Genomic DNA, 13,067 nt, shown 5'->3' with positions numbered 1-13,067 from the left:
TGGAGACTAGGCACCTGCAAGGTGATCTTATTGAGGTGTATAAGGGGGTTGAGCACGGTGAATTCTGATGGGATTCTTCCACTTGTTCAGATTGCGAACCTAAGGTGGCATAAATTGAAATTGAGGAAGGACAGATGTATAATAGATGTGCGGAAATTTACCTTTAGCCTGCAGGTGGTTAATTGCTGGATCAAACTTCCATCTGTTGTTGTGGAAGTTGATAGGTATAAATTTAAGGAGGAACTGGACAAATATTTAGAGGGGATTGTTTTGTAATTTTTTTTTTTTTTTTTGTTTTGGCTGATTCTGCATAAGCTCATACATTTGCTTTCTTGCGTCACATGCCACTACTACTACTTGAAAAAAATCTACACACAAGTTCTAATCCTTGATGAGCATCTTTCAGAATGCAATGTGCCATCAGCAGAACTATGGATAGGATTTCTGGTCATTGGAAAAAGGTCATTAATATACATGAGGAAAAGAGTGGAAAGAACCAAACCCTGGGAATACCAGCATTATTAGAGAAGTTAGAAGACCGAGGATCATTTACCACTACTTGCAGTAAGTGGTCAGAGAGAAAATTGGATACCCAATTACAAAAAACAGTTGGCAAACCATAAGATCGAAGCTTATTTAGAAGACTTTTACGCCAAACACAATCAAAAGCCTTCGAAATGTCAGGAGCAACTCCTTTGAGTTTCACCAAACTTTTCCATTGAATTTGATCATAGATGGGTAACATAAGCCAGAATATCACCAGTGGACCGACACTGACGGAATCCATACTGTCAATGATTGATCAGATGGAAGATTAGCATTAGTAGAGGCATTTGATGCAAGAAAGCAAGCTTATGCAGCATCAGCCAAAAAAAAAAAAAAAATAAATAAATAATAAATAAATAAAAAATAACCACTTCCACTTCACCCCTCTGTTCGTTCGAAATACCTGTCCAGCTGAGCCTTAAACTTATTTAGGCTATCAACTTCCACGACAAGGGATGGAAGTCTATTCCACCAACCAACCACCCACTGGCTAAAGGCAAATTTCCTCACGTCTATCCTACATCTGTCTTTTCTCAATTTGAATTTATGCCCTCTCGTGTGATTATTCTGAGCAAGAGGAAGAATCCCATCAGCATTGAGCATGCTCAAACCATTCAAGGCTTTACACACCTCTATTAGATCACCTTGCTGGTGCCTAGTCCCCAGACACTGTAATTTGCAAAACCTAAGCCTTTCTTCGTAAGAGCACCCCTTTGTTCCATTCATTAGGCGCCTCCGTAGCCAGGTGGGAAGGAGCAGCAGCAGTGCGTAGCACACGCTTCTTGATTAGACCGGGGTTCGAGCCCGTCACTACCAAATACGGAGGATGCGGAAAGGTCAAGGGAATGACCACCGCATATCCCGGAGCAATATGGCCTTAGTTGCTAATGCTCCTAAAAAAAAAAAAACCAACCAAAAAACCAACTGTTCCATTCACTAATCTTGTTGCCCTTCTCTGTACTCGTTCCAGCATCTCTACATCCCTCTTGAAATGAGGCCTCCAGACCTATATACAGTACTCTAGGTGTGGCCTGACCATTGCCTTATACAAGGGAATAATCACCTCCTTATCCCTGCTAGAAAAATTCCTATATATCATCGACAATACAAGACAATACAATCGAGATTTCTAGATAGTTTAAGAGTTGGCAGTTAAATTGATTTCTCCATTACTTTAGAAAGAGTAGAAGTAAATGCAATGGGACAATAATTGGATGGGAGGGATTTGTCACCCTTTTTAGGAACTAGCTGGATATGAGCAAATTTCCAAGCAGAAGAATTAGTAAGTTCAGGAGCACAAGTTTTGAGAACAAGTGGAGAAATACGATCAGGACCTGGAGCTTTCTTAGCATCAAGATTGTTCAGAATCCTTCTGACATCCTTTTGATGGAAGACCACAGGAGACATTGAATTGTAGAGAGACAGAGAGTGGTAATCAATGGACACTGCTCATCGTGGACTAATGTTATTAGTGGAGTCCCTCAGGGTTCAGTATTGGGTCCTTTATTGTTTTCTGTATTTATAAATGATATTGATGATGGTATATCAAGCTTAATGTCCAAGTTTGCAGACGATACAAAGGTTGGCAGGGTTGTCAAGGACACTACTGACACTATGCTGCTGCAACAGGATCTGGAAAGGTTGAGCAGATGGACTGAGAGGTGGCAAATGAAGTTTAACATTGACAAATGTAAAGTACTACATATGGGAAACAGCAACCCCAGAGCAACGTATCAACTCTGTGGTACTACACTGACAGTGGTAGAGAATGAAAGGGACCTGGGGGTGGTTGTGCAGGCAGATATGAAGTTCTCTGAGCAGTGCAGACGGGCTGCAAGAGTAGCTCATGGTGTATTGTCAATGATATATAGGAATTTTTCTAGCAGGGATAAGGAGGTGATTATTCCCTTGTATAAGGCAATGGTCAGGCCACACCTAGAGTACTGTATACAGGCCTGGAGACCTCATTTCAAGAAGGATGTAGAGCTGCTGGAACGAGTACAGAGAAGGGCAACAAGATTAGTGAATGGAACAAAGGGGTGCTCTTACGAAGAAAGGCTTAAGTTTTGCAAATTACAGTGTCTGGGGACTAGGCACTAGCGAGGTGATCTGATAGAGGTGTATAAAGCCTTGAATGGTTTGAGCATGCTCAATGCTGATGGGATTCTTCCTCTTGCTCAGAATAATCACCTGAGAGGGCATAAATTCAAATTGAGGAAAGACAGATGTAGGATGGATGTGCGGAAATTTGCCTTTAGCCAGCGGGTGGTTGGTAGGTGGAACAGACTTCCATCCCTTGTCGTGGAAGTTGATAGCCTAAATAAGTTTAAGGCTTGGCTGGACAGGTATTTCGAACGAACAGAGGGGTGAAGTGGAAGTGGTTATTTTTTATTTATTTATTTTACTTTAATTTTTTTGGCTGATGCTGCATAAGCTTGCTTTCTTGCATCAAATGCCTCTACTAATGCTAAAAGATCGATCATCAACACATGAATTAGAATAAAAATAGGATGCTAGCAGATCAGCTCTATCTTTGGCTGATGTGCAATAGAACCATCTGGTTTTGACAGAGTTGAGTATAGAGATGGGCAAAATTGCAGCCAGTAAGTAGCTTTGGCAAGAGACCAGCAGAATGCTCTGCTACTATTTTGACAAGAATCAAGTTTTCTACTCTTAGCCTGTTCAAAATCTAGTTTGAACTGATTAATAACTGCTTTAAAATTGTTGTGAGCTTTTCTGTAGGCAGAAAATGAAGCTGGAGATTTAGATGCAAAGCAATTGTGATATGCAGCATTCTTATCTTGGACATACTTAGCACATTTATTGGAAAACCATGGATTGTGTATTGGGAAACACAGAGTTACTGTGTTATCCACTGGATAGAATGAAAATATTTGAGTACAAGTAAGAAAAAGACAAATTTGTGTATCTAATTATGAAATTATATATATTACATTGTAATCCATCTCTTTAACATAAATAATGATTAATAATAAAATCATTAATCATTATTTATGTGTATTGTCTGTAAATTTATAGTTAAATGTACTTATTTTGTTTTAAATGTGTTCATTTCTGAACAGGCTAAACCAATGCTTACTGTAACCTTATCATGAATAAAGCTTCTGGCTACTAGCCTTTTTTGGGTAGCACCAACTCTTATTTAATGTAACACTAGAACACAACAGAACAATACAAGCATTATTGCTGAACCTTCTTTGTAGCATGATTGTCCTGGTGCTCTATAACCGAGGTTGTTTTTGCTCCATTAAAACTAAATTTAAATCAAACCTCTCTATGATGTTCAGCTGTTACCCCCCCCCCAACTCTATCTTTTATGCAGTACTCTGTTTTCCTCAGATTTAGTAATCCATCTCTTAGAACAGGATTTCCTAAACTGGAATCCGTAGACCAGTTCCTGGGGGTTCACTAAACGTCCAGAAGGGGTATCAAGTAATGTGTGTTTATATATGTATGTAGGGGTCCGTAGATTTCAGTAGTTTGGGAGCTGCTTTCTTAGAGGAAATTTAGATCATTGCCCCTTATCCTAGTCCTTTCATCTGTTGATATTTCTTCCTTGCTTTTGTTGCAGACTTGCTCCATCCTTCAGCATTTCACTGCTGAAGGGAGGGGGGGGGGAAGTTGAGGATACAGAAGATTAAGAAGAAACTTAACAGGTTTCAGAAGTTTCTTATTTTAGCAATGCGTTAGAAAGGCAACCAGAGAGAGTAATACTCTTGATCTGGTTATCAGTAGTGATTATTTGTTCATTGAGAATTTGAAGATAAAGGAATCACTATGTGACTGTGATCACAGTGTACTGATGTGGGATTTACTTAACGATATTACAACCATCAGGGGTAAAGGGAATGGTTTTTGCTTCTTTAAAGATGACTACAGTGGTCTCAGACAGTTTTTTATATTGTATACAGTGGGACCAACTGATGATGTTACCAACAGCCAATTAAAATTGCGGAAGCATTCAAGGAATTAATTGTGGAAGCTACTAGAATTTTCATACCAAATAAGAAATACTGTTCAAGGTTTAGGCCTAAATGGATGTCAGATGAACTACTGAGACTTGTGGCAGAGAAGAAAAATGCATGGAATGCATATAAATTGTCAGGTAACACAGAAACCTATGGCAGATATAAGCTAGTCTGTAATCATGTCGCAAAGGAAGTTAGGCAAGCGAAGGCAGATTACGAGAAATTTTTGGCAAAGGATGCCAAGAAAACAGCAAGGGCTTATTTAATATATAAACTTTTTTTAGTTATATAAACTCTAGAAAGAAGGGGATGAATCAGATTGGTCCACTTGATATCGATGGTTCGACTGTTGACGATTACTCAGATAGCCAACAATCTGAATGAGTATTTTGCATCTACATTCGTGCATGAGGAGTTAAGGGAGGAGAATGCCAGAAGTTTATCAAACTGTAACAGGGTGCTTAATGATTTTGTAATAACTGAGAACAAAGCGGAGGAGAAATTGTTGAAATTAAATATAAGAAAGGCACCTGGGGTGGATGGGATCTATCCAGTGATATTAAAGGAAGCTGCAATGAAGTAAGCAAAACCTTAGTCATAATTTTGAGAGCATCCTTGGACTAAGGGCAAGTCCCCACGGATTTACTCATGGAAATTTCCCCATGTATCCCCAATTCACAAAGGGTGACACAAGTAATTACAGACCAGTTAGTTTTACTTCTGTTCTGGGAAAAATAATGAGTCACAGGTTAAAGATGCATTGCATCATTCATCTCCTAGAGAAGACTGAAGTTATAATACAGACACAGCATAGGTTTGTTGAGGGAAAGTCTTGTCTGACAAATTTTGTTGGATACTATAATGTGGTTACAAAGGAACAGGATTCAAAAAATAATTTTAATATTATATACTTGGATTTCAGGAAGACATTTGACTCTGTTGTGGATGGAAGGCTACTGTACAAATTGGAACACTATGGTATTAAGGGTAAGTTGCTACAATGGACAAAAGGGTGGTTGAGTGGGAGAAGACAGTGGTAATCAATGGATGCTGCTCTTCATGGACTAATGTTATTAGTGGAGTTCCTCCAGGATTCGGTGTTGGGCCCACTGTTTTGTATATTTATCAATGATATTGATGAAGGTATATCAGGCTTAGTGGTGAAGTTTGCAGATGATACTAAGGTTGGCACGGTTGTTAATGACAGTAATGGCAGTGTGCTACTGCAACAGGATCTAGAAAATTTGGGCAGATGGGCTGAGAAGTGGCAACTGAAGTTTAACAATGACAAATGCAAAGTACTGCATATGGGTAGAAGTAACCCCAGACAAACTGTGTGGTACTACACTTATGGTGGTAGAAAATGAAAAAGACCTGGGGGCAATTGTGCAGTCAGATATGAAATTTTCTGAGCAGTGCAGATAGGCTGGCAATGCAGGTCATGTGGTGTTGTCAGTGATATACAGGAATTTTGCCAGTAGGAAAAAGGAGGTGATTGTCCCTCTGTATAAGGCAATGGTCCAGCCATGCCTTGAGTACTGTATATAGTTTTGGAGGCCTTATTTTAGGAACGATGTGGAGTACTTTGAGCGAGTACAGAGAATGGCAACAAAATTGAGAGGAATGAAAGGGTGGTCTTACACCTCAGTTCTGCAAATTGCAGCATCTGCAGACTAGGTACCTGCGAGGTGATTTGATTGAGGTATATAAGACTTGGAATGGATTGAACAGGTTCAATTCTGATGGGATTCTTTCACTTGCCCAGATTACGAACCTGAGGTAGCATAAATTCAAATTGAGGAAAGAAAGTTTTAGAATAGATGTGTGGTAATTTGCCTTTAGCTAGCAGGTTATTGATTTATGGAACAAACTTCCTTCTGTTGTTGTGGAAGTTGATAGCTTAAAAAAATTCACGAGATCAGGAATGGATGTGTGAAATGTGTTTTTTTTTTGGTTGCTCTTGCATAAGCTTGGTTTCTTGCATCACATACCTCTACTACTACTACTTCTACATCCTTTGAGGCATGCATATTTCAAATTTATTTAAAACAATTCAGCAGCAGCAGCACTTTGTCTTCTAATTCAAGGTCGTTGTCATTCAAGTCATTCTAATTAATTTATATTCATAGAACAACATGCATTTTTGATGAGTGCAGAATGAGACTTGTGGCAGAGAAGCCACAAGTCTCATTCTGCACATCTCATTCAATTGCAAATCTGCCATTTAATGCTGCAGTTATTTTTTTGAAATATTTTTTGTTTATTATTTTCTTTTAGTTAAGAAAAGGAGGATTTTCCTCTATGATGCCTTGTATAACACTTCAGTGCTGCTACTCTCCATTGTTGAATCAATTATACAGATAGTTTACATGTATTTCACACCCTTGTAGACAAAATCAATGCACCACGGAATTGGAGGTCCGTGCACCCGAAGCCTGATCCCAAAATACATTGAATCACCAATTGTAATCTTTGAGTGAGAGAATACAATACATCCATATTTTAAAAACAATTTAAATGCTTAGAAAACAAATAAATAATGAATCCATACTTTTTAACACTTTTTAAGAAACTAAAGATTAGTTTCTTAATGTTGGTTTCTAAGCATTTAAATTGTTTTTAAAATATGGACGTATTGTATTCTCTCACTCAAAGATTAGGGTTGGTTATTTTGATGTATTCTGGTGTTGGGCTTGGAGTCCGCGGGCCTCCGATTTCGTGGTGCATTGGATCATTGATTTTGTCTACGGGCGTGTGGAATTCATGTAAACTATTTATAGTTGATAAAACAATGGAGAGTATCAGAATTGAAGTGTTCTACAAGACATCACAGAGGTAATTCCTCCTTTTCTTAACTAATTGATCCTTTGCAGCTCTTTTATCTATTATTTTTTTTTTATATCATCCTTGCAGCTAACACAGTTTTTATGATCACTGTCCTTCCACACCATATGAGGAAAAGCCTAGATTTGAATACCATCTCACTGGGCCCGCACAGACTATGGTTAAGGGTTGTCCTCAGGCAACTCTTAACCATAGCCTTTAGAACATAAGCGATTTACAAACACATTAGCATTAGTAGAGGCATATGATGCAAGAAAGTGAGCTTATGCAGCATCAGCCAAAAAAAAAAAAAAAAAAAAACCACTTCCATTTCACCCCTCTGTTCTTTCAAAATACCTGTCCAGCCGAGCCTTAAATTTATTTAGGCTATGAACTTCCACAACAAGGGATGGAAGTCTGTTCCACCAACCAACTACCCACTGGCTAAAGGCAAATTTCTGCACATCTATCCTATATCTGTCTTTCCTCAATCTGAATTTATGTCCTGTCAGGTGATTATTCTGAGCAAGAGGAAGAATCTCATCGGCATTGAGCATGCTCAAACCATTCAAGGCTTTATACACCTATATCAGATCACCTCACCAGTGCCTAGTCTCCAGACAGTGTAATTTGCAAAACTTAAGCCTTTCTTCGTAAGAGCAACCCTTTGTTCCATTCACTAATCTTGTTGCCCTTCTCTGTACACATTCCAGCAGCTCTACATCCTTCTAAATGAGGCCTCCAGACCTGTATACAGTACTCAAGGTGTGGCTTGACCATTGCCTTATACAAGGGAATAATCACCTCCTTATCCCTGCTAGAAAAATTCCTGTATATCATTGACAAGACACCATGAGCTACTCTTGCAGCCCGTCTGCACTGCTCAGAGAACTTCATATCTGCCTGCACAATTACCCCCAGGTCCTTTTCATTCTCTACCACTATCAGTGTAGTACCACAGAGTTGATACATTGCACTGGGGTTGCTGTTTCCCCATATGTAGTACTTTACATTTGTCAATGTTAAACTTCATTTGCCACCTCTCAGCCCATCTGCTCAACCTTTCCAGATCCTGTTGCAGCAGCATAGCGTCAGTAGTGTCCTTAACAACCCTGCCAACCTTTGCATCGTCTGCAAACTTGGACATTAAGCTTGATATACCATCATTAATATCATTTATAAATACAGAAAACAATAATGGACCCAACACTGAACCCTGAGGGACTCCACTAATAACATTAATCCACGATGAGCAGTGTCCATTGATTACCACTCTCTGTCTTCTCCCACTCAACCATCCCTTTATCCACAGCAGCAATTTTCCTCCAGTGCCACACTGCTCCAATTTGTGCAGCAGTCTTTCATGTACAACAGTATCAAAAGCCTTTCTAAGATCCAAATATATAATATCAAAGTTATTCCCTGCATCCAGTTCTTTTGTGACTGCATCATAGTATCCAATCAAATTGGTCAGGCAAGACTTTCCCTTAACAAAACCATGCTGTGTCTGAGCTATAACTGAAGTCTTGTCTAGATGATCCTGCAGTGCTTCTTTAACCAGTGCCTCCATTAATTTTCCTGGAACAGAAGTTAAACTCGCAGGTCTATAATTACTTGTGTTAGCCTTTGATCCTCCTTTGTGAATTGGGGTCACATTTGCACATCTTCAGTGTATGGGTACCTCTCCTGAGTCCAAGGAAGCTCTCATAATTATGGCTAAGGGTTTGCTTACTTCCTTTGCTCCCTAATATACTGATGTGTGATGGTCTTAACAGCTTCAGTGCAAATCTAAAACAACGGTAAACCTCTGAATCCTTGGAAATAAGCAGACACCACATTTTTGTATGTAGTTTGAACTTTCATTAAGTCTTAAAAGTGCTTTGAATAGAAATACTTATGTTATTAATTGTCTGTATCTACATTTTTTTAACTGATAATTTAATATCTAATCTATTATCAGACTATAAATTTATTTTAATGCAATTATATTTTATCTTTATTTAGGATAAAGCATTACAGAGAAAGCAAGACCTTGAGGATTCCCTGCAGGCTCATCAGTATTTTGCTGATGCTAATGAAGCTGAGTCATGGATGAAGGAGAAAGAACCAATTGTAGGGAGTCAAGATTTTGGAAAAGATGAAGATTCTGCAGAAGTGAGTTAATTTTAATTTTTATAATTTGGTTAATTTTGATTTAAGTAATACAAAATACAGAATAATAACTTTGGTTTAAAATTATATAAAAAAATTATTTTTAATTTTTATAAAGAAAATATCTCATGTATGAAAATTTTTCATACATATCTTTGGGTGATAATAATACTCAAAAAGAGTGAGCACTATTTTCTTTGGGGATCCACTTAAATTCTTGTTTTTTTTTTTATTCATATAAATATTTCAGTTTAGCTAGTTTAAGCTATTAATGTATTAAACTCCCAATATCTTAAGAATTTTGGAAAAATCTTGAGTAATTATAGAAAATTACATGCTTTAACAAGTCTTATTAAATCTTAGTATGAGAAATAAATTCAAGAATGAGAAGGGACTAAAAATAAATTTATATCCTGGAGAATTAAAATTTATATTTGATAATATAAGCACTGAAGGGTGATTTTAAGTGGGAATATCTGGGATTAAAGAAAACTGCTTTTGAAATAAAGTAGTAATATAGTTTAGAAAAACTGTATAGAAGAGTCTACAGTTATGATTAATTCATGAAAATTTTGTAAATTTATTAGCTCTAAACATTTAAAATTTGAAACAGATTTGTAAAGATATAGCCATGCAATATGACCTTGATTTAAGCTGCTCCCTGTTGGAAACTTGATTACGAATCAAAAAGTTCTGGACTGACGGTGTGTCTTTATGCTTCCTTGCTTGCAGACACACTGTGTCAGTTATTTAGAAAGAAAATACTGAGAGTCAGGAAGCATATAGACAGTCTGATAAGTTCTTAATGGCATTATGATAACCAGAGCCACCCCCAAAATGTGCGGGGCCCTGTTCAAGAATTACTTGCAGGACCCTGGGATCCTGTGCAAAATTTATATGGGGTGTTTTTGTAATAGTGATTTTTTAATTTTTCAAATTTTACAGTAACTAAGAAATAATTTTATATTATACTGAACAAAAATTTTAAATACAAATAATATTTAATATATTAATCAACAATATTGTTTTGACCATTTTGAGTGTGAGACCCTGTTCGACAGAACCGGTTGAATATACTTGTGGCCATCACTGATGGTAACTAACTTAAGAATGTACACTGTATATTATTTATGATTAATATATTACATTGCAACAGCATTTTAAGGATTAAAATAAAAGTCCTCATCATTGAATGACTGAATGGAATTAGTTACAGCTGATATAAAAGGTTTTGTGCATGATGCCATTGGCCCTCCAAGCAACTGTGACTGAAGTCAGTTGGAAAAACATGGATATTTTGCTTCTGATCAGTGTGCAGTTAATATAAGTAACTTGAACCCTAGTGGAGTGAAGATTGAGAAAATAGTCATTCTTCTACATTTTGTCAGATGGCTGGTGATTTTAATTTTAAGAAAGAAAATACAGAAAAACATAAAAGGGACATTTAGGTCCTGTCTGTGTTGAAAGACACACTGCAGAAAGTCTTTAAATTATCTGAGCTAACACTAACTAGAAATATTCAGAAAAAATGTAAAAGATGGCTTTAGTACATGTGATGAGAAGGGAGATATATGTTGAAGTAAATGTCTGTTAGGATGCCTGAGCAGAGGGAAGAATAGATCTAAGAGTGTTCTAAGAGTCTTTATACTTATCTACTAGGTAGATAAGTATAAAGTTTACATTGCTGATAGTTGGGTGGGAATAGTTTGGTTAGACAGAATTTCTGAGAATCAGAAGGCCTGATAAAAAATTAATGTATTAAAAAAATAAATTAAAATGGATTAAATGGCTAGAATTTGGGGGCAGTACGTTGACAAGATCAGGGGTCAAACTTTGTACACTGGATTACTGGACTAAATTGTTTCTGGCATTATCAGTTAATTGCTATATATGTTGGTCATCATAATGGTTGTGTAGCAGAAACAGATGAACATTATAGCAGTGGTCCAGTGCCTGTGTAGTATTATGATACTGTATTTTCCAGTGTATAAGATGCACCTTGAATTTGAGTTAACTTAATTATTTTTCCTTATCACAGAACAAAAATAAAATAAAATTCTTAATCCTAACAAGTTTTATAATATACAAATCACTGGCATGACCAGTGAATCCCAAGAAATCTTCCTCTGAATCCTGGTTTTTTCATCTTCAGTTGTTGTATCTTCAGCCCCTTCTTGAACACAAACCTCCAAAAGCTCTTCCTCTGAATCATCTTCATATATCAAATTGTCTTCACTGTCATCCAAAGCATTACTGATTCCACATTTGTTAAAAAAACTTTAATATCCAGTTTGTTATTTGTCCACGCTGTTTTGACCCATTTACACACTTGTGTGATTGATGCTCTCTTTAATTTGCCAGATTTAGTAAACTCTTTATTGTTACCATCTATATCCACTTATTCCATTTTTTTCTCTGCAGAATTTTGAATGGATTATTGATAGACACATCTAGTGGTTGAACTTGATGTCAATCCTCCAGTTATTACAGCCAATTCAGTAGTGCCATTTCTTTATTTTTTGTTTTATGAGCTCAATGAGATTGGGTTCTAAATCGGTTAAAAACAAGTAGTGCATTTTTTCTCCTTAAATCTCCATTATGTTTTTCCCCACACTCGTTTTATCCATATTTTCATCCCAGTCTCACCCAGCGAACCTTTTTGGTGAACGTGTACAATGATTCATTGTGTGGTATCTTATCTTTAGGCATTAATTTTCTTTTGAAAATTAACATAGGAACATCCAATGTTAATTAATTTTAGCAAATTTTGTTCCATCTGCACAACATGCAAGGATTGCAATGTAATGCATTTTTTCATGACTGCTTGTCTTAACTGTTACAATTTTTTGGCCTTTTTTTGACACTGTCCTATTAGAGGGAACATCAAATGTGGTAGGAGTTTCATCCATATTTCCTATTTGGCTTAGTTCAATATTTTTTTTTTTTTGCTTTATTTGAGCACGAAATGATGAAAAGAAATCATTTTTCTTTATATTCTGGAGGTATTTTATGTGCTAATTTGGTTTTGGTGTGCATACTTAAATTTTGTGTTTCATAAACCTATAGCATTAAGGTGGGCTCCCTTTAAAATCAGCTATACCCCCTTTCAGAAGCTATATTTTGAGCCTGAATTCATATCACTCTTGTTGTTATGGCAGTGTCTATTTGTCTATCCATTTCAGTAAATCACTTTCTAATTCTGGCCATTTTGAGACTTTTCCATCCAAAGAACTTTTTTTCTTTAACGTGGATTTAAGCACATCCTTTTGATTTCTCCAAGTTGTAATGGTTTTTTCAGTTGGAAGAGGCCCAAATTGTCTTTCAGCTGCCCTATTCTTGTGAATTTCTGCGTACTTTACAACTTTCAGTTTAAATCATGCAGCATATTTCATATTGAATTTGAAAGTGTCTGCAATTCTGCCCAGACACGATAGGAGAGAGTATATGATGAGAGCCTTGTCGATCAATTCGGCCCTGGAAAGATTGTGCAAGGCTCAAGGGGTAGAATTTTTTTCAGCCTGGACTGTACTTGTTAACAGGAGAGATTGCTTCTACAGG

General features: G+C 36.9%; 1 protein-coding gene across 1 annotated transcript in view; it reads left to right on the top strand.

The window, feature by feature from the left end:
- LOC150089433 (spectrin alpha chain-like) overlaps positions 1 to 13,067 on the top strand; it is a 579,218-nt gene that overhangs the window by 218,874 nt on the left and 347,277 nt on the right. The window contains 1 exon segment of the mRNA XM_090389473.1: positions 9,363 to 9,512. Within this exon segment, the coding sequence (XP_090245599.1) occupies positions 9,363 to 9,512 (150 nt within the window).

Source organism: Mastigoproctus giganteus, chromosome 2 (assembly GCF_048544385.1).
Source record: "Mastigoproctus giganteus isolate SK-2022 chromosome 2, ASM4854438v1, whole genome shotgun sequence".
In the NCBI taxonomy this organism is placed as follows: Eukaryota; Metazoa; Arthropoda; class Arachnida; order Uropygi; family Thelyphonidae; genus Mastigoproctus; species Mastigoproctus giganteus.
The sequence above is the reverse complement of the archived record's forward strand: the minus strand, read 5'-3'. Positions and strand labels throughout refer to the sequence as shown.